The sequence below is a fragment of the Cervus canadensis genome, chromosome 6 (assembly GCF_019320065.1).
Source record: "Cervus canadensis isolate Bull #8, Minnesota chromosome 6, ASM1932006v1, whole genome shotgun sequence".
Lineage (NCBI taxonomy): Eukaryota > Metazoa > Chordata > Mammalia > Artiodactyla > Cervidae > Cervus > Cervus canadensis.
In genome coordinates, this window is record NC_057391.1 from 25,617,553 (window position 1) to 25,641,585 (window position 24,033).

The window sequence follows — 24,033 nt, forward strand, 5'->3', positions numbered from 1 at the left end:
TACTCAGTGACCCAGTAGCCCATTGACCTGCCATTGTTTCCATTACCCTCAAGAAATGGTGATTGACAAAGGAGAGGGCCCTAAAGCAGGGTGAACTGAAGGCAAATTCTTTCCAAAAGCAATGAGGTTTTTCTTTCTTTTCTGTCACAGGAATTATCTTTCTGATTGTGTCACTGGGTGTGGATCTCAAAGTCTACCCAATTCCCTAATCTCACCACTATCTGATGACAACAGTTTATGAGTTTTCCAGGATAAAAGGAGTACATTAAGGCTGTATACTGTCACCCTGCTTATTTAACTTATATGCAGAGTACATCATGAGAAACGCTGGGCTGGAAGAAGCACAAGCTGGAATCAAGATTGCCAGGAGAAATGTCAATAACTTCAGATATGCAGAGGACACCATCCTTATGGCAGAAAGTGAAGAGGAACTAAAAAGCCTCTTGATGAAAGTGAAAGAGGAGAGTGAAAAAGTTGGCTTAAAGCTCAACATTCAGAAAACTAAGATCATGGCACCTGGTCCCATCACTTCACGGCAAATAGATGGGGAGACAGTGGACGCAGTGTCAGACTTTATTCTTTTGGGCTCCAAAATCACTGCAGGTGGTGACTGCAGCCATGAAATTAAAAGACTCTTACTCCTTGGAAGGAAAGTTATGACCAACCTAGACAGCATATTGAAAAGCAGAGACATTACTTTGTCAACAAAGGTCCATCTAGTCAAAGCTATGGTTTTTCTAGTGGTCATGAATGGATGTGAGAGTTGGACTGTGAAGAAGGCTGAGCCCGAAAAATTGATGCTTTTGAACTGTGGTGGTGTAGAAGACTCTTGAGAGTCCCTTGGACTGCAAGGAGCTCCAACCAGTCCATCCTAAAGGAGATCAGCCCTGGGTGTTCACTGGAAGGACTGATCCTGAAGCTGAAACTCCAATACTTTGGCCACCTCATGCGAAGAGTTTACTCATTGGAAAAGACCCTGATGCTGGGAGGGATTGGGGGCAGGAGGAGAAGGGGACGACAGAGGATGAGATGGCTGGATGGCATCACTAACTCGATGGACATGGGTTTGGGTGGACTCCGGGAGTTGGTGAGGGACAGGGAGACCTGGCGTGCTGCAATTCATGGGGTCGCAAAGAGTCGGACACGACTGAGCGATTGAACTGAACAAGATAGTTTGGAGTTTGGGGATGAAGGGTATTCCTTTGTCCTCTCAAGCAGTGGAGAGCGGAAGAAAGAAATAGAAAGACAGGAAAAAGAGACACGTAACCCAGCTTTCCAGGTTCTCACTGCCCGTCCCTAGCCAGGTCTAGTTGGGCTCTTATGAGTTTGTGACCCGAGTCTGCATGGCTCAAGGAGTCCTTACAACCGACAGCAGCCCTGCCTAAGGCAGGTAGTACGCGGACGCCGAGCTGTGAGACATAAGGCGGCCGCCAGAGGGCGCGAGCGCTCAAGTTCACGCGCGATGGCGTCGACACGACCAGGAAGGAAAGGTGGTCGGCCTCCGAGAGATGGATGGGGCCCGGGAGCCCGCAGGGACAGCTCGGGCCCGCGTCGCACGGGAGCTGCGGGCCTTCGCGCACTGCGCGCCCACCCTTCCGCGCTCACCCGCCGGAGGGCCCCACCCTATCTGCGCTTGCAGGGTGACCTCCACGCCCGGGCGGGGTCGTAGGGCGTTCTCCGCTTCGCTCGCTCCCCGCGGCCCTAAACCGGCTCCGAGCCGGAGGCCTGCGGGGAGGCGGAGGCCGAGTCTTCCCAGAGGAACTCCCAGATGGCCAGGCCAGGGGGCAACCCGCAGGCGGACATCGCGCTCCCGCAACCCGCAGCCTCGTAACAATGGCCCGAGGGGCTGCGGACGCGGCTGCGGTCGCGGAGGAGCAGGGGCACCCGGGCGCTGGAAGCCCCGCCCCTCGGCCGGCTCCCTGACAACGCGGGCCCGGCCGCGCCGCCTGCTCCCCGCCCCTCGGCGCCCCGCACCAGGCGGGGCCGCGGCCAGAGCGCCACCGCCGCTGCAGGCGCAGCCGCTGCTCTGCAAAGAGGGGCCCGGGGCTGGGCCGGGGCCGGGCCGGGGCGCCCGCCCTCCCACCTTCTCCCGCCGCTATGAGCCAGGGAAGTCCGGGGGACTGGGCCCCCCTCGACCCTACCCCCGGACCCCCAGCGCCCCCCAACCCTTTCGTGCACGAGTTACATCTCTCCCGCCTCCAGAGGGTTAAGGTAAGGTGTGGGCGGGGGACGCCCGGAGGACTCGGGCGGATAGAAAAAGGAGGCCTTTTAGAGCCTTGACGCAGATGGGGATGGAGATCCAGGAAGGAGGTGGGTGAGAGGCTAGCCGGGCGGGGAGTCCGGGGTGCGCACGTGGGGGCGGCGGGGGTGGTCAAGGAGCCCTGGAGAGGACGCGGGCTTGGGCGATAGGCAAGCTGAAGGTGTGTGAGAATGGACTAGGTGAGCCTGGAGGACTGCAGGGGACCCAGGGGTGGGGGAGATGGAGCACCCTGGAGACTGCGGATTACATCCTGCGGATGCAGATGGGTAGAAGGGAGTTGGAGGCTACGAAGAGCGGGGGTGGGGGCAGAGGCGTGCTGAGTGCTTCTCCGAGGCTCTGACTTGGAAGAGGTTGCTGGGCCAGGAACCTGCACCCCCTGCCCTTTCAGCACCCCCACTTGGCTCTACCCTCTCCTCCACGCGCACTGCAGCACCTCCTGGTGGGGGCGGGGAGGGAAGTGAAGAAGGGGGTTGGCTACAGGAAGTGGAGGGCCGCGCGGGCCTGGGGGAGCTGCGGGATGGTGTGAGGAGTGTCCAAGGTTTCCGTTGCCTTCATCTCCCCCGAGGTCGGCTCCTGGAGCTCGGTTTGTTTACCTGCACGTTCCCCAGGGCAGCCCCTGCAGTCACCCTGGCAACCCCTGCCTTGTGGAGTAAGGCCGAACTCTCTTTCTCCCCCCAGTTCCTAGAACTGGGGGCGTGCGGCTGTGCAGGGCTAGAGACTGGCCTCGATCTGAAAAGTGGACCTCTCTCTGTTTTCCGGCCTCTACCTCCCAGGCCCACGGTGAAAAGGACTATGCACCTGGTTTCTGCTGGGCGTGGGATCTATTTATGGAAGAGGGTTGGGGGGGGAGGATCTGTCTCTAGCCTACTCTACACCAGACACAGTGCTGGGCCCTTTGACACTGGTTATTCTTGACTCCTCTTAACAGCCTTTTAATTTTGTAGGGCCAACTGAGAGACATGAAAGTGAGGCCCCTGATCCTATTAATCTTTTATCCTCTTCCCCTTATTGGTATCTTCTTCCCACCTTGGGTTCCAGTCCCATCTCCTGTTCCCACACTACTCGTCTTCTGATCCACAGGGGTGGGGTGATGGACCTCTGCTCCTGGGTCCATCCTTGTGGGGGAGGGAAGCCTCTAAGGCGCATCTCACAGCCCTGAAGTGGCCCTTCTCTCCCACCCTCTGCAGTTCTGCCTCCTGGGGGCACTTCTGGCCCCCATCCGAGTGCTTCTGGCCTTTATTGTCCTCTTTCTCCTCTGGCCCTTTGCCTGGCTGCAAGTCGCTGGTCTTACTGAGGAGCAGCTTCAGGAGCCAATTACCGGATGGAGGAAGTAAGTGAGGGATCAGCCCCCGGAGACCCAATTTCTCCTTTCTCTTCCCTGCTATCCATTCTGCTCCCTCTTTGAGAAGAGGATGAGGGAGGGTTCTGAAATTCTCCTACCCAACCTGGGTAGGTGAGATGAGTCAGCCAAGCTCAGACCCTGGTACCCAGGACCTTAACTCTAAACAAGGCACGTGGATATGTCCCCGACTAACGAGAGACTTTAGCCTCTTGGCCAGGTAATAGAGGGCAGAAGAAGGGCACCTGCTTTCCTGGGTGCCTGAGCTTGGGGATGAATGAAAGTCAGGATAGCTGCCTCCACTGATGCCCAGCTTTGCCCTGCAGGACTGTGTGCCACCATGGGGTGCTGGGCCTCAGCCGCCTGCTCTTTTTCCTGCTGGGTTTCCTCCGGATTCGAGTTCGGGGCCAGCGGGCCTCTCGCCTTCAAGCGCCCGTCCTGGTTGCCGCCCCTCACTCTACTTTCTTTGACCCCATTGTTCTGCTGCCCTGTGACCTGCCCAAGGTTGTGTCTCGAGCTGAGAACCTTTCCGTTCCCGTCATTGGAGGTGAGAGATTAAGAGGAGTGAAGGGGAGAGATGGCTACTCTGGGCAAAGAAAGACTCTGGAGAGAACTGGTCCCAGGTGGAGAAGGGGGAAGTTAGAAGCAATATCGACTGATGCTGGCAAATGAAATGCAAATTAATACTATTTGTGAAGCAGCCTATTAGATTCTGAGCTCTGTTCTTAGAAGGGAGCAGGGAGCTCTGGTATCAGTGCCCCTGGGGAAGAACCAAGTGACTCCTTGTCTTCTGTCTTTACCCCAGCCCTTCTTCGCTTCAACCAAGCCATCCTAGTGTCCAGGCATGACCCAGCCTCTCGGCGCAGAGTGGTGGAAGAGGTCCGAAGGCGGGCTACCTCCGGAGGCAAGTGGCCTCAGGTGGGTCAAAGGTCGGAGGACGTCCTCATATTTTATGTGCTCCTGAGGAGGCTTCTCTTGCCTCTTCTCCTCTTCCACCCACCTCATTCTGGTCCCTTGATCCCCACCCCACCAGGTACTGTTCTTTCCTGAGGGTACCTGTTCCAACAAGAAGGCTCTGCTGAAATTCAAACCAGGTGAATAAAGCAGCAGTAGATGGGAGGGCTGTAGGAAAGGAGCCCCATATATGGAGAGGGACTCTGGAATAACCCAGGAAAAGTGGCGGGGTGGGGGAGGGAGGGAGATAGAGAACCTCCTAGCTGACACTGGAAAGTCTCCAGGAGTCAGAGGAAATTATAAATGAAATGGAGCACAGCCAGATTTCCTTGTGGAGCTGATCCAGACCCCTGTACTCCATGCCCTCCAGCTGCCTCCATGCACTAACCTCTGCCTTGGGGGTGGGGGTGGAAATGGGATTTAGGAGCCTTCATCGCGGGGGTGCCTGTGCAGCCTGTCCTCATCCGCTACCCCAACAGTCTGGTAAGTCGTCGTCTCGGGGAGGGAGGCCCAAGTCCACCCTGAATGCGAGTCAGTGAAAACTGCTGGTGCTGCCACGAGATATGTGTGTGGAGGTGGGGCTGGGTCGGCGCGCGGGCCTCTGCTCGGGGAGGATTAGTCAGTTCAGGGAAGAAAAGTAATGCTTTTCTCCTCTCACCTCCGCTTCTCCCACAGGACACTACCAGCTGGGCTTGGAGGGGCCCTGGAGTGTGAGTAGTGGTATTCCTGGGGGTGAGGGTGGGGAGTGGGGACCACCAGAATTCACGGCCCGTCTTCTGCCCTCCAGACGAGGTGAATCGCCCTTGTTCATCCTGGAACTGAGAGAACTCTAGAGAAGGGGCTGCCCATATCCCTTTGTTTTGTTCTGATCTCCTGAGATATCATCAGAAAGTGCCCTCAGCTATCCCTGCTAATCATTCCTGCTGTGGTTATGGTGCCTTTTGACTCACTTTGCAACCTTTTCTCTCTCGGTTATCCACAGCACCAGGCTTGCTCCTTCTCGTGGTTCCTCAAACCCCTCACCTATACTTCTTTCTCTGGCAGGGCCCTGCAGTGCTGTCTTATCCCACCTACCACCTTTCTGGCCCTTCTATCTCCCAGCTACATACTCATCCAGCTGACTACAGCTAGTAGCTGATTTTTATATCAGTGGGCAGAACTTTGCCACTCCCATCCTTGGGCTGGAGGGTACCCATAGTTAGAGATTGGTGAGCATCTGAGGTCTCTTTTCTCTTAGACTCAAAGTCCTCTGGCTCACAGCCTCTCAGCCCTGCAGCATCGTGGATGTGGAGGTATGACTCCCGGGGTGGGGTAGGAGAGCAGCCATCGGCTGAGCTGGGGATCTTCAGGGGAAGAGGGTGGGAGTGGTCACCCCTAACTTTGAAGCCCTGATGAGAAGCCTGTGTCTGTGTGTGTTTCAGTTCCTACCTGTATACCGCCCCAGCCCGGAGGAGAGCAGGGACCCCACCCTCTATGCCAACAATGTCCAGAGGGTTATGGCACAGTAAGTGTCCGACAGGGTGTTTCCTAAAAGCAGATATACAGGGCAGAGGAACCACAGGAGTGGGGAGGAGCGCTGAGTGAGGTTTCAAAGCAAAACTGTAGCAGGGGAGGCAGTCGGTCGGGGGGAAGGGCTATTGGATAGCTGATGTGTGAGCGATGGGAGAGTGAAAGGGGCCTGATCTCCTCTCCCTGGTCAGCAGGCCAGAATCAGTGATGAACTGAATGTGATGTGTGAACAGAATCAGATGTATCTTCTAACTCATTCCCCCTGCATCCCATCCCTCTTCATCCTCTAGGGCCCTGGGCATTCCAGCCACGGAGTGTGAGTTTGTAGAGAGCTTGCCCGTGATTGTGGTGGGCCGGCTGAAGGTGGCCTTGGAGCCACAGCTCTGGGAACTGGGCAAAGTGCTTCGGAAGGCTGGGTAAGTGACCTTGGAGATGAGGGTATGGGAAAGAGGAAAAGGAGAAGAGAAAAGGGAAAATGGGTAGGAGGAAGAAAAGTCCTAAAAAAAAAAAAAAAAAGTAGGAAGATGAGAAGAATGTTTTGAAAGATAATGGAGTAAAAGGAAGGAGGAAAAAAAAAAGATGCGTAATAACCCCAATGGCAAAGGTAGGAATGGCTTTCCAGGGACTGTGAGTCAGAGCACCTCTCAGAAAAATACCAGATGTACCTGTGCTGGGAGGATTCTTGGGGCTGGGGCCAAGGTGCTGGTGGGTGGTGTTTCCGGGAGAAAACTGAGTCAGCACTGCACCTTCGACGGCAATTCCCTTGTAGGCTGTCCCCTGGCTGTGTAGACGCTGGGACAGAGCCAGGCCGGAGTCGAAGGATCAGTCAGGAAGAGTTTGCCAAGCAGCTGCAGCTCTGTGACTCCCAGACGGTGGCTGGTGCCTTTAGCTACTTCCAGCAGGTAAAGGGGCGGGGCTGCTCAAAATTTTAAAGACAGTATCCCAGGGGCTGTGTGGATGGCCAATCTGGAGCGGAGGCTGGATGCTCTAATAGCTGCTGGTAGACGGACGTCTTCTGAGGTCCTCTGGGAGATGCATTTTCTTATACATTGAGGAGCAGTGTTTTAGTCATTGTGGGAAAGAATGATGGAGATGAATAATGGTCAGTGAGATCCATAAATTTCTGAGGCATGCTGGAGATGACCTTGTGAGAGATCACAAGGAGATCACATGACCTTGTGAGCAGTGGGTGGGGAAGGTGACATATGGAGGAGATGACACTGGACAGGTTAGACAGTTTAAGACCCAGAAGTATCTGTAATATTTGGGCAGATTTATTTTCAATGTCTCAGAGCTTCTCTGGAGGATTCCTGAACTTTCTCAAGAATCTTGATGAGCCATATATTTCCTGGGACTTAGCCAGGTTGTCCTGTTGAATTATATTAACCTCAGATGATTCGCAGTGTTTATGAACAACCCCCAATGGTCCTAAGGAGTTCTTTGTGATCTAAGATGCAGACCATGCTTCTCAGCATCCTCTGAAGGGACAGAGAATGACCCAGACGTGCTGATTCCTCAGACTGGGGCAGACTGTCCCTGAAAGGAGCTTCCTGTCATAGCCTGTAGCTGAGCAGAGCCAAAACCCAGGTGCCCTGGTCCCCCCTAGATACAGCACAGCAGGCATCCTCAGGTGTTTTTTTTTTTCTTAGTAAGAAATTTTGCCAGTGGCCCCCTTTTATTAGTTTGCTGGACCAGTTCTCCCACATAGGCCAGAGTCAGAAGAGAACCAGTTTTTCCAGCTTGGGGTCTGAAATGCCCTGATTGTATATCAGAAATGATGGTAACTGAAACATACGTGAGGGATTCCATCATTCCCAGGAGATCCCTTCATAGGAGAGCGTTGTCACCAGGTGACTTGAAGAGGTATAATATGAGCGAACCCGTGACCCGAGAGAACTGTCAGGAATCCTGGAGAGTTTGGGGCCCACTGTTCCAGGGGAAGCAGACCCAGGACAGGGGTCACCCCCCTGCCTGCTGAGAAGAGCGAGGAGCCGAGATCCAGAGCAGGAGGGTGGGTACGGGGTTGGTCCCTACATTGCCTTAGTTTCTCTCCCACTCCCCAGGATGCCGATGGTTTGGTGGACTTCCGAGACGTGGCCCTTGCATTGGCAGCTCTGAGTGGGGGCAGGAGCCTGGAGGAGCTGACTCGCCTGGCCTTTGAGGTATCAGGAAGTTGTGGGGGTCGGCCCTGGAGTGGCTGTGCTCACCCCACCCACGGTGAGCTGTTCCCAGGAGCTTCTGGCTAGTAGGGGCTTGGTGTCCACCCCAGTGCCAAACTGTCTGAACTGCAGAGTCCCAGTGTCTCTGCTGGGGCCTCACTGGGAACAGGTAGAAGGAAGCAGCTATGACCATTATAATTCCAAAAAAGGAGGAGCCTGTCAGACAGACATGCAGGGCAATGTCCCAAGGAAAGAGCTTGACCTGCCTCCCTTTTCCTCCCAGCTCTTTGCCGAGGAGCCGGAGGAGCAGGCTGAGGAGCAGGCCAAGGGGCCCGGCCGCCTGCTCTACAAAGACGGCTTCAGCACCATCCTGCACCTGCTGCTCGGCTCGCCGCGCCCCGCTGCCAGGACCCTGCATGCCGAGCTGTGCCAGGCGGGGGCCCGCCAGGGCCTCTCCCTCTGTGAGTCATCCCCTGCAGGCCCCGTGCGGGCGGTCGGGGTGTCAGCAGCACAGGGCCGGTGGCCGGCTTGGGGGGATCAGGACATCCTCAGGGCGAGGCCAGAATACAGCCAGGGAGGTAGGGGACAGTACTTTGGCTTTGAGACAGTGAGGAGAGCCGGGGACCTCTTCCTCTTCTCCTCAGGTCTTTCCTTTCCCCTCCAGGTGAGTTCCAGGACTTCTCCCTCCACGACCCGCTCCACGGGAAGCTCTTCAGCACCTACCTGCGCCCCTCCCAGACACCACCCGCCTCCTCCCCAGGCAGCACCACCGCTCTGGCCAACGGGACTGTGCAAGCCCCCAAGCAGAAGGGCGACTGAGCGCCTCGACCCCCCGCCCCGCCAGCTCGCACCCGCCCACAGACTCAGGGCAGCGCCAGGGGCCACCCCTGGGCCTCAAGCCCACCTCTGTCCTGCTTGACTTTCCATTATTGTCGTTGATTTTTTTTTTTTAAGTTGGTTTTCATTTTTCGTTTGTTTGGTTTTATTTTGTAAGAAACTATTTTATATATAAATATATATCTATATCTATTTAAAAAAAAATGAAGCTCAGTCACATTGATGGTATCATTAGCTGGGGAGGAAAGGAAGTAGTGTTTGCAGGCCGCCCTGGGAAGACCCTGAAAGTTCCCAAGGTCAGATCTCTTGGCCACAGCCGATTAGTCCTCACTTGGGGGAGGATGGATTATGCAGATCTGGTATCTTCCCTCCTGTTGTCACAGCCTGTAACAGGCCTCCTCCTGAACCTCTTTTCAGCCTGTTCCCTCTTGTTCTGTCCTCATTAGAGATTAAAGAATAGCTGAACGCCATTTCATATTTAATAATCATACTAAGGTTGATGCCCCCTGTGGTCGGGGCAGAGAGCTGTATCAGGACCCAGCCCTCCTACCTGCAGCTCAGAGCGGCCACTCCAGTTTCTGCCATACGATGAATTGGAGACATAGAAGTCCCTTCTGTCCAGCTGCTTTTCAAGGAACAAGAATAGGCCCCTCCTATAGAAAGTGGTATGTCTAGGCACCATTTTGAAAATAAGTTAGGTTAAGGAAATAGTGATCTATCCCAGAAATCTGACAGGTTAAAAAGTAGCAATTTTCCACCTAGGGACTTCTAAGGGAGACAGATCATGGCAGGATGTCCAGAGAAGCCCTCCCCAACACCAGGTCCAGGCTTCTGATGAGGGAGGAATAAAGTAATTACAGGACCCTCAGCCCCAGGTTCATCAGGATACCTCAGTAAGGTTGGAGACTGGAAAGCCATCTGGATCCATCAAATCTGAGGCCACCCCCACCTCCTTTCTCCTTTTCAGCATCTCACCCCAACTAGCAGCAAAGAAGTGAGGGCACACGGAGAGCATTTGCCAACAACAAAAGCTTTATTTTTTTTTCTCATACAACTTCCAAAGGTGCTTCCCCCAACCTCTCACCCAGGGGACCACCTCCAACCTAGCCAGTGTGACACCCCTTTGCCCCAGGCACAGAACAACAAAACAACATAGGGCTGAGAGCAAGGTCTGGTGTCTGTTCACAGGCTGCCAGGGAGAGATAGTCTCCTCCGGGGGGGCCCCCACCCACAGGGATTGGCAGGTGGGACAGGATGGTCTGGCTGCCCCCTACTGGCTGCGACGTCGTTTCTTCCTCCTGCTCTTGGAGAAACCATCGCGCTTTCTTTTACGAGGCTGGGAGGTGCAAATCACTCCCAGAGCCACTGGTTTCTCCCCAGGCGCCCCTGGTTCATCTCCCCGTAAAGGCCTCTTTTCAACAGGGACTGGTCCTCCAACTAGGGCTCGCTTCCCAGACTTGGCAGCAGGAGGCTGGCCGAGGCCTGTTGCCTTAGGAGCGAGGGAGTGCGATGCTCTCTGGGTCCCCTGAGGATGCCCTGAGGCGAGCAAGCCTGAAGCAGGGCGAGAACTGAGGGGAAGCCCCTTCGGTGAGAGGCTAAGTTTAGAGGCTAAGAGGTAGGCAAAGTTGGACAGCTCCTTGTCTTCCTCCCCCTCTTCCTCCTCCGCTTTGGCCCCATCTGCTGAACTGCGTGCTTCAATAACAGGAGAGGCTTCTCTCACAACTAAGGCATCCCTGGTTCCCCAGCTGGGGGAAGTGCTTCTAAGGCCCTGGTGAGGAGGTATTGATTTGGGGTTCCCATGGCCAGAAGATTCTTGATCCCCTGGTGAGGGAGCAAGGTCTTTAGGCTCAGATAAATCAGTATTCTCCCTGCCTTCTCCTTGGGGGTCATAAGAATTAAAGCTTAGGGGGCAAATATCCTCGCTGACCCCCAGCTGGAGGCCACAGGCATCCCTGATGTCTAGTAGGTTGACATACGTGGTTTCCAACAGAGGAGAAATGGAATTGCGACTGCTCCCTGCCTCTGGGCTGGCCTCAGGAAAGGAGGAGGTGTCCTGGGTCCCCAGGAAAAGGATACTGCCTTGACTTGCAGGCAGGAGAGTTTCTTTAGAAGCCCCCAGTGTAGAGGCCCCAATTCTGCTTTCTAGCAAAGGGGGGCAATCTTCAGGCCACAGATCACCAGGATCCTGCAGAGTCCCAGGGCTCTGTGCCATGTCGTTTCTAGGCCTCGAGGCTGGGCTGTTGGCCTTCTGAGGTTCCGACAGGCCACAATAGTTTCTCTCTTCTAGGGCAACTGTGGCATCCGTGTCTCCACAGGGAACTGCACTGCTTCCCACATCCCCAGGTGCCAGGGCTTCTCTGGGGCCCAGGGAAATTCTGCTTCTAGAGCCCAATGCCTGGCCATCCCCCTGAGGCTCAGTTACACATTCCTCCTCATGGAGGTTCTCTATGACCTCCTCGATCTGTAAGGGCAACTCCAAGCCTGCAGCATCCATCTCACTGCTGAGCCATAGCCTCGGGCTGAGAGAAACCCCGGCCTCGTCCCTATTCCCAGCTGTTCTAGGTGAAGGGTTCTGATCATAACTCTGAACTGTGGGGAGACCACTGTCATCTCCCCACGTGGCCTCTGAAGAGCCTTTCTGGGACAATACCGATGGCTCCATGCTCTGAGGAGCCACTCCAATACCCTCTACCTCTTGTCTTGGCTGCAGCCCCAGGGTCTGCTTTTCTAACCCCTGTCCTTGCAGAGGAGCCAGCCCTGCAAGTCCAACATCCAAACAGGGAACGAGCTCTAGCTCGGTGCCTTCCTGCCAGCGTAGGGGGAGAGTCTCGGAAGTCCTGTCAGTGCCCAGGAAGCGCCCAGGGGACCCAGCACCTCCCAGGAGGTCATCCTGTGGTGGGGATATCTGGTTTGTAACCTCCCCAGACCCTCTCCTCTCTATACTCGGGGGCCCTTGAGTCCCCTGTGGAGCTGCAAGTTCTAGCTGCAGGCCCCAGCCGCTGGGGGATGGCAAGGTGTTCCCATCCCTGCCCATCACCCTCAGGCCACGTAGGGCCTGCTCCTGACCACCAGACACTTCTCTTGCCTGCTCTCCGAGAGAAGCAGCCTTTCCAAGACGGAGGGAGCCCCCAGCCCCCCGAGGCCCAGGTGAGGGCCGAAGCCGCCCACCCCCATCTTCATCCTCATCAGAAATAGACGGACTTGAATCTGACTGGGCTGCACTGCAACTTGGAGGTGCCTCGGCATCCTCCTCCTCTTCCAAGGCCAGGAGTCGCTTCTGGACCAGCTGGAAGAAGAATGGACAAATACTGTTCTATATGTGGTTGTGAGAAGGGGGAGCAGGCTGGATGGGAGAAGATGGTATTTAGGCAGGACGGGATACAAACAAGTGGCTTAAGTGATGGCATCAAAGCCAGGTACCACCGCTCTTTTTCTCCACCTTATTGGGTCTTATTCCTGCCATGCTTTGAGCCCTAAATTCCCCTTTTCCATGGTCCCTCGTCTGCTTGTTCTACACTCAAAGCTGGATGCTAAAGCTGTCCCTCTCCAGAAGCCACATCATCCAAGACAGTGTAAGGTTAGGCAAAGCCACGTAAGTTTTTCATTCTGATATTCTCTACCTCCCAGGTTTACCTGGGCAAGACTGAGTCCTTCTTCTTGTTCCAGCTCCTCAATTAAGGCCAAGGGATCCCTCTGTTGTTCTGGGGACAGCACATCTGCCAAAAACTGAGGGTGAATGACCGCTTCCACCTGGGGAACAGAAGTGAAAGTGATGGGAGTCATTGAGAGAAGGTAACATGAACCAAGAGGCAGTCATGCACCTCCCCACTCACTCACCACCCTCTACCTGGGGGGTTGGAAACCACCAGCTACACACTTTCCTCAGCACCAAAGACAGTCTAGTTCCCAAAGGCCTCGGGCAAAACCCTAGATCTTCCCTGGAGTTCCCACCCTAGGACCTGCTAGAAACCACACCTCTTGGGCTAGCCCACCTTGGAGACAAAGACCTCCTGAGAACACAGCTTATCGATATAGCTCAGAAGACTGGCATCTGGATATATCCCTTCCTCCTGCTGCTCTTCTTGTTCTTCCTGTCTCCCATCTGACTCCTCAGGGGCCAAGTGGCTCCCCACCAGCCCTTCCATGATGTCCGCGTACTCTTTCACCGCTTCTGGTGGTATCTCCTTGGGGGCCTCAGGGGCCGGAGGCCTCTGGCTTTTGCGCTGCCGCCGGCGGGGAGCCCGTGCTTTGGAGGCCGCCTTCTTGGGAATGTACACTGAGGGGCGAGGCGGGAAGCAGAAATGGGAAGCAGTGCTGAGACCTCAGCTCCTGCCTCCCACCCCCTCCCACCCCCACTCCCCACTTGTAAGGGCGGTGACCTGGGTACACTGAGATGGTTCCAGACTGGATTTGGCCGACCTGACAACAGTACCAGCCAGGGGAGAACACTTAGGAGCTGGAGGGTCTGAGAATCTGGAGGAGGACTCTCAGAACCCCTGAAATCCCAAAAAGCCCCCTGGTCCAGCCCTCATTTGTTAGGCAGATGAGGCATTATGTGCCTCAATTACAGTCTCAGTGAGAGAGCCATTGGTTTACTTGGCCAAGATCAACATCTAGTTTGGGACAAAGGGAATTTATGCCTCTCCTGTTTGGAACATCACATGCCACCCCCTGGATGGAAGTGACTGGCTTCTGTGTGACTCTCTCTGAGCTCCTGGCCCACAGGCTCCTGTTGGCATTGGGTGGTCTTACCTGGCTGCTGGCAAACCTCAGGGGCAGGTGGTCCTGAAGGATCAAGTTTCAGAGGGGCTGCCGGAGGCAGGCTCTGGGGCCCACTCATCAGTTGTGTGTTCTGAATCTGCATCTCCTCCTCAGCCTCAAACTCCATGAACCTGCAGGGGGTGCAGAAGGCCCAGGCAGTGCTGAGAAGACCATGATTCATTAAAAACCCAGGGGATCTGCTCACAGATGGCCGAATGAATAACAGTTCTGGAAAACCCTCACAAGGTCACCACATAGCCCCTCTCCCTGAAGTTGTCACTTAGAAAGCTTATTAAGAAACTAATCTTAATAAAAAGAAAAGAATCTAGAGTTTGTAAGCTTTACAGGACAGAATCATGGCTTTTTCATACCCTATCCCACTCAACATCGAGGGTATACAGATTAATAAGGCTTGTTGCGTTCAGTCAGGCCTGTGCCGCACTTGGCAAGATCCCCTCCTCACGGCCTCATCTGCTCACACGCCTACCACCAAAAAGAATGGCTGCATTCCTGAAGCAGAGCCTGAGCTGCAATTCAAGGAAGTTCCCACTAGGAGGCAGTGTTGCGACCCAGGAGGCCTGAGGCTGGGACTGGGGTCCCAGAAGGGTCAATCTAGGAAGTTGAGTCTAGAAGATTCCAGGGAGAAAATGATAGCCAAGCTTGGAGGATAGGGTTCATTTTCCTGAGTTACTTTTTTAACCAAGGAGATTATCATGGAGGAATGGGGGATATGAGCCAGAAGACCACCCTGGACATCCAGTACCTTCCCCGGACAAACCTCCTTCAGAAAAAGCCCTTCCCTGAGGCAATGGGCTAAATGATTCCTGTGCCACTGTTTCCATAGGAGTGGTGACCCCAAGGTGCTACCTGGTCAGTGAGGCGGAAAGAACCTGCCTAGTAGGCCTTAAACCTCTTCATCACTAGGTTCCCTTCAGCATGGGATTTTTACACCAATTGGGATCCAATCCCATCCTAAGAGCTTCAATATCAAAGCCCCTATGTAACTCAAGATCTGGAGAAGGGTAAGCTTCCAAAAGGAGACAGAATGGAAAAGTCCCAAGAGTCAAGATGGTGGGAGAAGCAGCGAGGATTCAGGAGACCCTCTGCTCGTCTATACCCCTCCTCCAGCATCCCTTACAGTAACCACCCACAGCCCAGACCCAAGCCTCTCTTACCTGCCCTCAGCCACGCAGAACCCCCACCCCCACCCCCACCCCCACCCCCAGAGAGGATGAGGGTTGCTGGGACTCACTTTTCTGCCATCTCATAAAAGATCATCCGGTCGAAGTTGCTAGTACGTTCCCACTCCTGCACAGCCCTTGGCAGTGCCTCCTCCAGGGTCATCGTGGGCTTCAGCCGGGCCAGGGAACGAAGCACTGGGCTAAAACCCCCATCGGGTCAGTCACAGTCTGCAAGTGTACTCGCCACCCACCTGCCCTGACCCCCACCCTCTGCCCCTCATCAGAGCAGGCATCTCCGGGTCCCTGTCACATCCCACTGCAGATTAGACTCCAGACCCCCAACCTCCAGCCAGCCGTTTACCACACTGGTCTTTCTTCCCACTGAAATTTACAGTCCTCACAGAAAATCAGACAGTTCTTCTCCCCCTCTTCTAAAATCAACTACCTTGAATTCTCACAGTACTATCTTCAACCAAACACAAGGAAGAAAGCACTCAGGTTATTCATTGTAAAGTAAGCGGAACCCTGCCCAAAGGCTCTTACATTAAAAAAAAAAAAAGGCACTCACTAACTCAAATGAATCTAATTAAAGGCTGTGGGGTGTTTTTACTTGTTGCTTTTTAAGTGTTTTTTTGCCTCCAGGATACCCCTCACAATCAAGTATCAATACTCTTTGAGCTCTTTGCGATTTATTTTTGCCTTTCTGACTTCCTGTGAATCCTCAATCATTATTGTGCCTAGAATCACCTGGGGAAGCTTGTTATAAACATGGATCCCAGCACCCCCAGAATCACCGGACTGAGCATTTTATCAGCCTCCCAGGTGACTGTAGCAGAGGGTCTGGTCCAGAGACCCTGCCCAGAGCCCCTGAACATAGGGAACAGAAATAGGCCAGGAGTTAGAAATTCAGATTCCCAGGCTCTAAGACACCCAGAGCTGTCTGGAGAAAGCGGAGAGTGATCTACACCAAGGACTTTGGGATATCCTTTTGAATAATTCACTCCAGAGTCAGGAAGGAAAGGGAGATTCCCTTAGGGGTTCAGCCACTGGAGGAACATGATGTTCTTTTTTTTTTTCAAATCCAGTAAGAGATGTATGTGTTAAGTCATTTCAGTCACGTCCAACTCTTTGCAACCCCACAGACTGTAGCCTACCATGCTCCTCTGTCCATGGGATTCTCCAGGAAATAATACTGCGGGGGATTGCCATTCCCTTCTCCAGAGGATCTTCCCAGATAGAACCCTCGTCTCTTAGATCTCCTGCATTAGCAGGCGGGTTCTTTACCACTAGTGCCACTTGAGAAGCCCAAAGGTTAAGTGCGAGAGGCGGCATATTGTTATATGATGGTTTACATGAAATGTTGAGAGTGCAGTGCAATTGAGGAAGGCAGAGTTCTTAGTGGGAAGAAGAGAAAATTCCCCAGATAGTTAATGACTTTGCTTTATAAACATTAACAGCCCGTGACCCTGGGCTCCCAGGCCAAGCATCCACTCCGCACATTCTGGCCTTTTGTGAGTTCTTTTTCTCTTCTAGATTGCCTTTTTATAATAACAATAACAACAACAATAACAGCTGCCATTTGATGAGGCATCCTCTGTGCTAGGCACTCTGCTAAGCATTTCACACACAGTAACTCCTTTGATCTCAGCAACTCTGTGAGGTAAGTGACCATCCCCTTTCTAGATGAGAAAGCTGAGAGCAAAGAAACTAATGCCAGGACCCAGGATAACACACCTAGTAAGTGGTGGGGCCCAGCCCTTGACCAATCAGTGAGCTCTAGACCAAGTATTAGTCTCTCAGTCGTGTGTGACTTTTTGACCCCACGGACTGCAGCCTGCCAGGCTCCTCTGTCCATGGAATTCTCCAGGCAAGAATACTGGAGTGGGTTGCCATTTCCTCCTGCAGGGGATCTTCCCGACCCAGGGATCGAACCCAGGTCTCCTGCTTTGGAGGTGGATTCTTTACTATCTGAGCCCCCAGGGGAGCCCAAGTGAGCTCTGCCACTTCCCTATTTCAACTTGACTTCTCCTAATAAAACAGGGAATGTGGAATTCCCTGGTCATCCCGTGGCTAGGACTTGGCACTTTCATTGCTGTGGGCCCTGGTTCGATCCCTGGATGGGGATCTAAGATTCCCACAAGCTGCTAGGCATGGCCCCAAACCCTGAAGCAAAATAAAACAGGACAGTAGATAGGGTGGCCCATGAGCTCCTTGGCCTGGCACCACACCATCCTCCCCTCCCAGCGCTCCTCATCCGAGTCGATTTGGACAGTTCAACTCCATGTCAAAAGATAATTAAGGGCTTCCCTGGTAGCTCAGAGGTAAAGGATCTGCCTGCCAATGCAGCAGACACGGTTCGATCCCTGATCTGGGAAGATCCCACATGCCTCGAGTCAACTAAGCCCTGATGGCCACAACTATTGAGCTCTGCTCAAGAGCCCAGGAGCCGCAAATAATGAGGCCAGCCCGCTCTAGAGCCCGTGCTCTGCAACAAGAGCCACAGCAGTGAGAGGCCTGAGCACCACAACTGAATAGTGGCCTCCACTCACCCCAGCTAGAGAATAGCTCTCGCAGCAACGAGGACCCAGCACGGGCCAAAATAAATGATAATTTAAAAAAATAGGTAGTGAAATAGCACAAGAGGGCCCTGGCACTCCTTATCAGAGACCTGGGTTCCGATCACCGCTCTGAGCTTTAGCCTTCTCATCCATAAATGAGGATGACCAGAAAAATGCCTGCCTGAACGTGTAGGGCTGTGAAGATCACTTGAAAGAAGGCACCTGAGGCTTATTATCCTCCGGCACATGGGTAAAGAGGTTTGTTGCATTGTTATTTTAATTCTCATAGCATCTTCACCATCCTCACGACCTGCCCTCAAGTATCCCTAAATAGCCTAACCGCTTTGTCCATCCCCAAACCCTCCTCATTTAAAAGCCTCTAGGATAATGAATCTTCGATCTCCCCACTTACATAAGAAAGCAGGAAAGGGCCTCTGCATCAGGACTCTGGGATAAGTGCCTTCGTGCCAAGGCTTTGTAGCGCTGCCAGCGCCGGAAGTTCTCATAAACACCCTTGGAGGCACAGGAGAGGTCACCCAGCGAGGGCTTGGGTCGGGTGCCCGTAGGACCTCCTTCCCCGGTTGTCCCTTGTGGCCCTGGCCAAGCCTTTTCTGGGGATACGATGGGGGCCAGTTGGGCAGCTGGTGGTGGAGCCTGAGCAGGAAGGCATGGGACACCCTCCTGGTTCAGCCCCACAGCCTTAGTGGGCAGAAGGGTCTTCACATTAGAGGCTGTCAGGAGCCCGGTAGCAGGACTCTCAGGACCCCCGCAGGGAGCAGCAGAGGCAATCCAACTGAGGGCGGTCTGAGTTAGGATAAAGTTCTGAGTCTGAGAGGGCTCAGCTGACCCCGCTTCTGTCTTGACCTTGACAATGACTTTGCCAGCTCCGGCTCCACTGGGGCCAGGGCCCCCATCCCCGGTCACCAGCAACGGGCTGGGGAAAGCAGAGAGCACCAGAGGGCTGCCTGGAGAGAATGCTGAAGGCACGGGGGCCTGCGAGGGCGGCTCCCACGGTGGTGGGTCTGGTGGGCCAGGAGCAGGTTGGGGGAAGGGAAGTGCAGTGAAAGGAGACAGGGCGGTGCCAGGATCCACGGTCATGTCCGATCCTGGCAGCGGAGATGCTGTAGAGACAAAAAGAGGGGACAGAGTAGCAGAAAAAGAGACCAAGAGCTAGGTCATCTGAGTTCTTCTCTAGTCCCTGAAGAAGCAGAGCACTGATTCTCAGCAAGTGAGTGAGTGGGAACGTGTATATTTGCAAATGTCCCCCAAGTGTTTCTGATGTCCCTTATTCCTGTTGAGAATGACTGCACTAGGGAAGCTGCAGTGACCTTGGACCCACGAGCTCATACTCCATAACACATGCCACCCAGCATACAAGTACATTCCAAACACGGTCAAGCCACCTGGACCCTGCTCCCAGCTTCTCTCTGGTCCCTGCCACCACTCACAGAAGCACTCTTCCCAGGAGGGGATGTGTGGGTTAGAGCTTTTGTTCCCAGAAATTTTGTTTCTAAACAGCCGGGAATGACTAGAGATAAGAGCCAGGAAATGGGTAAAGGGAGGGCCATGTGGGGAGGGAGGTTTCCAGAGCTTTAAGTAGATGCTGGACATACTAAAATGTTATCTGTGATCCTTCTGCTTGAAACTCCTAATGTCAAAAATTTAGGGTCCACTTTTGAAAGGCACTGACCGTGAAGTCTGAGACACAGTTCAGGGGCTATGTGGACTCTAGTCAAAGAGACCAAGGATAAATATATTAAAACGTGTACTTAATCAGGACGTGTGTCTCCTAGGACTTTCAATAATAATAGATCGTCTGCCTAATTTCAGGTTGCTCTCCTCCCCCTCTTAGATAGATTATTCTGCTGGCAAATTAACAACGTTCAGCTTCTGCTGCTTCCTGACCATTGAAGGAGACAGGGAAGATCAGCAGACTCTTCACCTCAGGCATAGAGCAGAGGACCGGGAAGACTCCCTGAAGAACGGAACACAGTGAAGTGGGTCTGAGGCCTGAGTTCCACAAAAGGCAGAAAGTCAGAGCGTCTCAGGGAAGCCCCAGTCCTCATCCCTGCTGGAGTGACCCACCTCCCCTGACCCTGGGAAAGCAAGGAAAACTGCTCCCCACACTAAAAGAGAAGCCCTCGCTGGGGCTGGAAGGAGCCAGGAGGCTCTGCGCAGAGGCACTGACTGCACCTCCTCATCTAGCTTCCCGGAGGACAGTTCTCGACGGACTTGGCAACAGATGGCCCCACTGAACAGTTTTCCAGACAAGGCTTCCAGTCCCTACACCCAGTAAGATTGAGAGCGGCCCCAGATCAGTTCTCTCAGGGCAAAATTCTAGAGCAGCCTCCAATTGCCTGAAGAAGACACCAGAACTTGGGTCTTCCCCTGGAAACCCCCTGTGTCCCTCGGACCGCACACATCCCTGCCCCTGCCACACAAACACATGTTGAAGGTATCCCTCTTCCAGAGAAGCAAATTGCTAACTACCATCCCTTCTCTCTACTCAGCACTTTCCTCAGAGGTGCTCTGATCTGCCACCCAGGAGGCCCCCTTCCTTTCCCCAGCCCCTAATATTAACAGCACCATCTCCTCCCCCAGTGTGACGCCTCTCGTGGTGTCTGGCGTTCTCACATCCCTCTAGGTCAGCCCTGAGAGCTCCCCCCCAGGTAAAGTGTCAAGTTTTGAATCTCCAAGGAGGGAGCTGGTGGCAGGGGACCCTCCCCTACTGGCAGACTCACCTCCATCTGAAGACATCGTCTCAGGTTTGGGCACTAACTGTGGCTGTCTGGAAGCCTCCAGAATGAGACAGGCAGGTCCAGGACCCAGAGGGTAACCTCCAGTAGAAACACAGGGATCCAAGGAAGGGAGGGTAAAGATCAAATCAAAACAGAACTAGAATCTAGAACTCAAGGTATTCTACAGTAGGGGGAGGGGTGGGGGAAATGGGGTGAGGTTAGGGAGATATTCCACAAAGGACTCTGGTATGTAGGCAGTAACCAGGAATTCCCTCCAAACCAGAGTATGGCGACACAATTGTGTATCTCTTCAGGACAACTTGCAAATTATTTCTCAGATTCCCAACCACATAGTTTTACATCTTGGTTCCCTATACACGTCTTCACCAATATATCTAGTTTTGTGTGCCTTTCAATTCCACCCAGTTTTGTACCTGACTTCCTATTAACAGCAGACTGTGGCAAACTCTTGACAATTCAATGTTTGCTGTATTTTCTAAACCAAAATCAGAGCACATAGTCTGTATATTTAAGGGTCAAGGGAACAGAATATTTCAAATTAGGGTTGTCTCACAATATCAAGGGTGCTGATTTGCTGTATGCATAACATTTCCTTAGAAAGCTGTTTTGCAGTTCCCAAATAGACTATTACCATCACCTCTGCAGTCCACAGAAGGCTCAGCCTTACCCTGGGCTGAAAAGCTTCCCACTTAATCAAAAACTGCCACTCAGAGTAAAATTCCAAGACCCAAAAGTCTTTTTTGTTTGTTTGTTAAATTATTTTTGTGGTTTTAAATTTTGTTAAATAATTTTAATTTTTAAAATGGGTAGTACATCAGGACCGTTCAAAAGTCAAACGATTTAAAATGGACTACACAGCAAGTTCCCCTCCACTCCTTCTAGAACCAAGTTGAGCTCTTTATGCCAGAGGAAACCAGATTTATTCTGAATCCTCGCTGAGATACATGATACAACTACAAGCAAACACAAACTATACTTAAAAAAAAAAAAACCAAAAAACAACTTTTAGGTTTTTCTGGTTACAAAGCTAACGTATCTTGCAATGTTTTCGCCATTATAAATCATACCGCAATGATAACCTCGGTTAATGATATTCGGGCTCCAATTTTCATTTCTTTAAACCAGAATCTTTTGTACGTTCTTTAAAAAATTCGCCATACCTCTAAGAGGCGCATTTATTACGCTATTATTAGCTACTCACCACTACAGAAAGTTGAATTTGTGGTAGAGACCTGAGTTTGAATCTTGGGTCGACCACTAAAATATGCTTCACCGGTTTCGTAAAACAACTTCACGCTCTTTTCGCTGTGCAGAATATGGAATACCCATCGTGCATGTTTACCGCCAATGTTTGAAACAGGGCGAGAGAACCGGATGTACAATAGGGGAAGGAAGAAAATCTTCTTTCTTTCCTAAGGTAAAAGGGGCTCTGGATCCTGGAGCCCTTATTTCTGCAGGTACTAGAAACTCATTGCCTCTGAAATGGATGTGCATCGTGAGATAAAAACAGGATACTATTCAGTTATGTTTAATCTATGTCCATCCCTACCCCCCTCTCCTTAGCAGTACCAGGCACACAGTGGGTATACTGCACGTGTCTCACAACTCCTGCAAGATTGCAACTGGGTTGCAATTGGTGAAGTTCTGCGCTAGTGCGCCTCCTTCTGTCCGGCTGGAGAAAAGTCTAAATACACTGGACTACATTTCCCGGCGTGCTTTCAGAGCGAGACTTCCGGCTGTACAGGAAGGAAATTGACCAACACGTGAGGCCTTCAGTTAGGGGCAGCTGCGGACAGAATTGGAACGTACTGCTTTAGTGTGGTCATGTTTCTCCAGTATTACCTCAACGAGCAAGGAGAGCGGGTCTACACGCTGAAGGTGAGACGGGTAAACGGGCTGAATGTGAGCTTAGCGATGCATGTCCTTGGAAGGAGCGGTCGTGAGGAGCCCGTGAGTTGCCTAGCTGCTTGGGCGGGAGGGGGGCGGGACTAGAAACTCCAGAAGCCGCGTGGTATTAATGGAAGCAGAAATGCGTGGCTTCTAGATCTTACCGTCGCGCCTACTGTTTTCATGTTTACTGTTTTTGCGCGGCCCCCTGATGTTGAAGCTGAAACTCCAATACTTTGGTCACCTGATACGAAGAGCAGACTTATTTGAAAATACCCTGATGCTGGGAAAGATTGAAGGCAGGAGGAGAAAGGGAAGACAGAGGATGAGATGGTTAGATGGCATCACCAACTCAATGGACATGGGTTTGGTACCAACTGGTGATTGGGTAGACATGGGTTTGGTAGCAGTTGGTGATGGACAAGGAGGCCTGGCGTGCTGCGGTTCATGGGGTCGCAAAGAGTCGACACGACTGAGCGACCGAACTGAACTCCCCATCCCAACCTCCATCTCCCTTTTGAGGCTAGGGATTGGGTTTCCCCACCATTCTAATGCTGAGATTATGTTCTTTCTTTCCTCCTCGAGCAGAAGCTTGATCCTACGGGACAACAGACGTGCTCGGCCCACCCTGCTCGATTCTCCCCAGACGACAAATACTCTCGACACCGAATCACCATTAAGAAACGCTTCAAGGTGCTCATGACCCAGCAGCCGCGCCCCGTCCTCTGAGGATGTCTTAACATTTCATGTGTCTTCTGCTGCCTGCCAGCCCCCAAGAGACTATCTGCAGCCAGGCTCTTGCGTCTGTGAGCCTGGAAGCTTGCTCCGACTCTTGCTTCTCGAATCCAGTCTCATCTTTGCTTTTGATCATGCTTGTTTTGAGGCAGTCATGGTAGCATCCCCGTCCCAGGGGAGATATTTGAATCTTTTCGTACAGTGAATCACTGCCAGTTTATTAAAATGATTTCAAAGAGCTGTTGTTTTGTATGTTCTGGGGGAAATGGAGTGGTTTAAAAACAAAAACAAGGGAGACGAAAGGGAAGAGTACCCCCGGGGTACAACAAGACCACTTGGAAGAGAAACTTCGGTGACTGCCGTAGCAGTCGTCCTGTGCTGTGAGTCAGGGCGGGGTGCTGGGGAAGGGGAAGAAGGCTTGAGCAAGACTTGTGCAACCGTCAGCATTCACTAAGAAATACCTGTGTTGTCAGTTAAGTAATGTTTTGTCCCTTGAAATGACATTTCACTCAAAATGGAAGAGTTGCCTGAAAAATAATAGCAGCTATATGGGAGGAGGAAGATATTTAATTGGAAGCCAGAAAATGAGTATTCACCCCTCTGTTTATAACTTTGAGAAAGTCAACCTGTTTAGTTCCGTTTTTCTCATCATTTCTAAGTACTCTTCCACCTCTAAAATTGATAGAGTTCAGTGATAGATCTTAATTCATCCAACCATTGTGAATAGGAATGCCTTTATGCATTTTGACTGCCTCTCTGGAAATATCTTGGAGGATTTTTTTTTTAATCCTGGAAGATTTCTTAGGCCTTGAGCTTCTGTCATGGGGCAACCATAAATTTGTAATCCAATTACTTCACACCATGGGGATGATGAGGCAAAATATATACAGGCATTCAAGATATGATTGCTTCTTCCTCTCCTTATCAAGTCAATTAGGTACTTCCTGAACTTCTTATTTGTGGCCTTTGACACTGAATTGAATGTTTGCCTAGTGCCACTGTAACATATATCAGCCCAAATTTGATTTATCAAGACTGGCCCTGGAAAGGGGTAAATATGTTTCTCACTGATGCTGATGTCTGACTGTCCTAGC

The 24,033-nt window shown here is 52.5% G+C and overlaps 3 protein-coding genes across 3 annotated transcripts; 2 read left to right on the plus strand and 1 right to left on the minus strand.

Annotated features, from left to right (window-relative positions):
* Window positions 1–1,958: 1,958 nt before the first annotated feature.
* Window positions 1,959–9,174, plus strand: LPCAT4 (lysophosphatidylcholine acyltransferase 4). Its single transcript, XM_043471369.1, has 14 exons — window positions 1,959–2,211; window positions 3,448–3,590; window positions 3,926–4,146; window positions 4,405–4,517; window positions 4,633–4,693; window positions 4,978–5,036; window positions 5,229–5,263; window positions 5,791–5,845; window positions 5,975–6,057; window positions 6,353–6,478; window positions 6,832–6,964; window positions 8,126–8,224; window positions 8,505–8,682; window positions 8,886–9,174. Exons 1-14 carry the CDS (start codon window positions 2,098–2,100, stop codon window positions 9,038–9,040), a joined length of 1,575 nt encoding a protein of 524 aa, XP_043327304.1. The 5' UTR covers window positions 1,959–2,097; the 3' UTR covers window positions 9,041–9,174.
* Window positions 9,175–10,082: 908 nt separating this feature from the next.
* On the minus strand, window positions 10,083–21,914 carry NUTM1 (NUT midline carcinoma family member 1). The gene is made up of 8 exons (XM_043472912.1): window positions 21,519–21,914; window positions 20,300–20,395; window positions 17,971–18,679; window positions 15,072–15,200; window positions 13,811–13,950; window positions 13,051–13,334; window positions 12,692–12,808; window positions 10,083–12,344 (listed from the first exon to the last, which is right to left on the minus strand). The coding sequence occupies exons 2-8, from the start codon at window positions 20,313–20,315 to the stop codon at window positions 10,329–10,331; spliced, it is 3,411 nt and encodes a 1,136-aa protein (XP_043328847.1). The 5' UTR covers window positions 20,316–20,395; window positions 21,519–21,914; the 3' UTR covers window positions 10,083–10,328.
* A 144-nt stretch (window positions 21,915–22,058) lies between these two features.
* On the plus strand, window positions 22,059–23,177 carry NOP10 (NOP10 ribonucleoprotein). The gene is made up of 2 exons (XM_043471370.1): window positions 22,059–22,195; window positions 22,793–23,177. Exons 1-2 carry the CDS (start codon window positions 22,142–22,144, stop codon window positions 22,931–22,933), a joined length of 195 nt encoding a protein of 64 aa, XP_043327305.1. The 5' UTR covers window positions 22,059–22,141; the 3' UTR covers window positions 22,934–23,177.
* The last annotated feature ends 856 nt before the right edge of the window (window positions 23,178–24,033 follow it).

Bases quoted from the DNA above. Each gene is read 5' to 3' on its own strand.
- LPCAT4 (XM_043471369.1), top strand. From the start codon at position 2,098: ATGAGCCAGGGAAGTCCGGGGGACTGGGCCCCCCTCGACCCTACCCCC. The intron at 5,264-5,790 runs GTGAGTAGTGGT...CTTTTCTCTTAG, and splicing joins GCTTGGAGGGGCCCTGGAGT to ACTCAAAGTCCTCTGGCTCA. The intron at 6,058-6,352 runs GTAAGTGTCCGA...TTCATCCTCTAG, and splicing joins GTCCAGAGGGTTATGGCACA to GGCCCTGGGCATTCCAGCCA.
- NUTM1 (XM_043472912.1), bottom strand. The intron at 13,951-15,071 runs GTGAGTCCCAGC...CACCCCCTGCAG, and splicing joins TTTTATGAGATGGCAGAAAA to GTTCATGGAGTTTGAGGCTG. The intron at 12,809-13,050 runs GTGGGCTAGCCC...TCTGTTCCCCAG, and splicing joins AGGAGGTCTTTGTCTCCAAG to GTGGAAGCGGTCATTCACCC.
- NOP10 (XM_043471370.1), top strand. From the start codon at position 22,142: ATGTTTCTCCAGTATTACCTCAACGAGCAAGGAGAGCGGGTCTACACG. The intron at 22,196-22,792 runs GTGAGACGGGTA...CTCCTCGAGCAG, and splicing joins AGCGGGTCTACACGCTGAAG to AAGCTTGATCCTACGGGACA.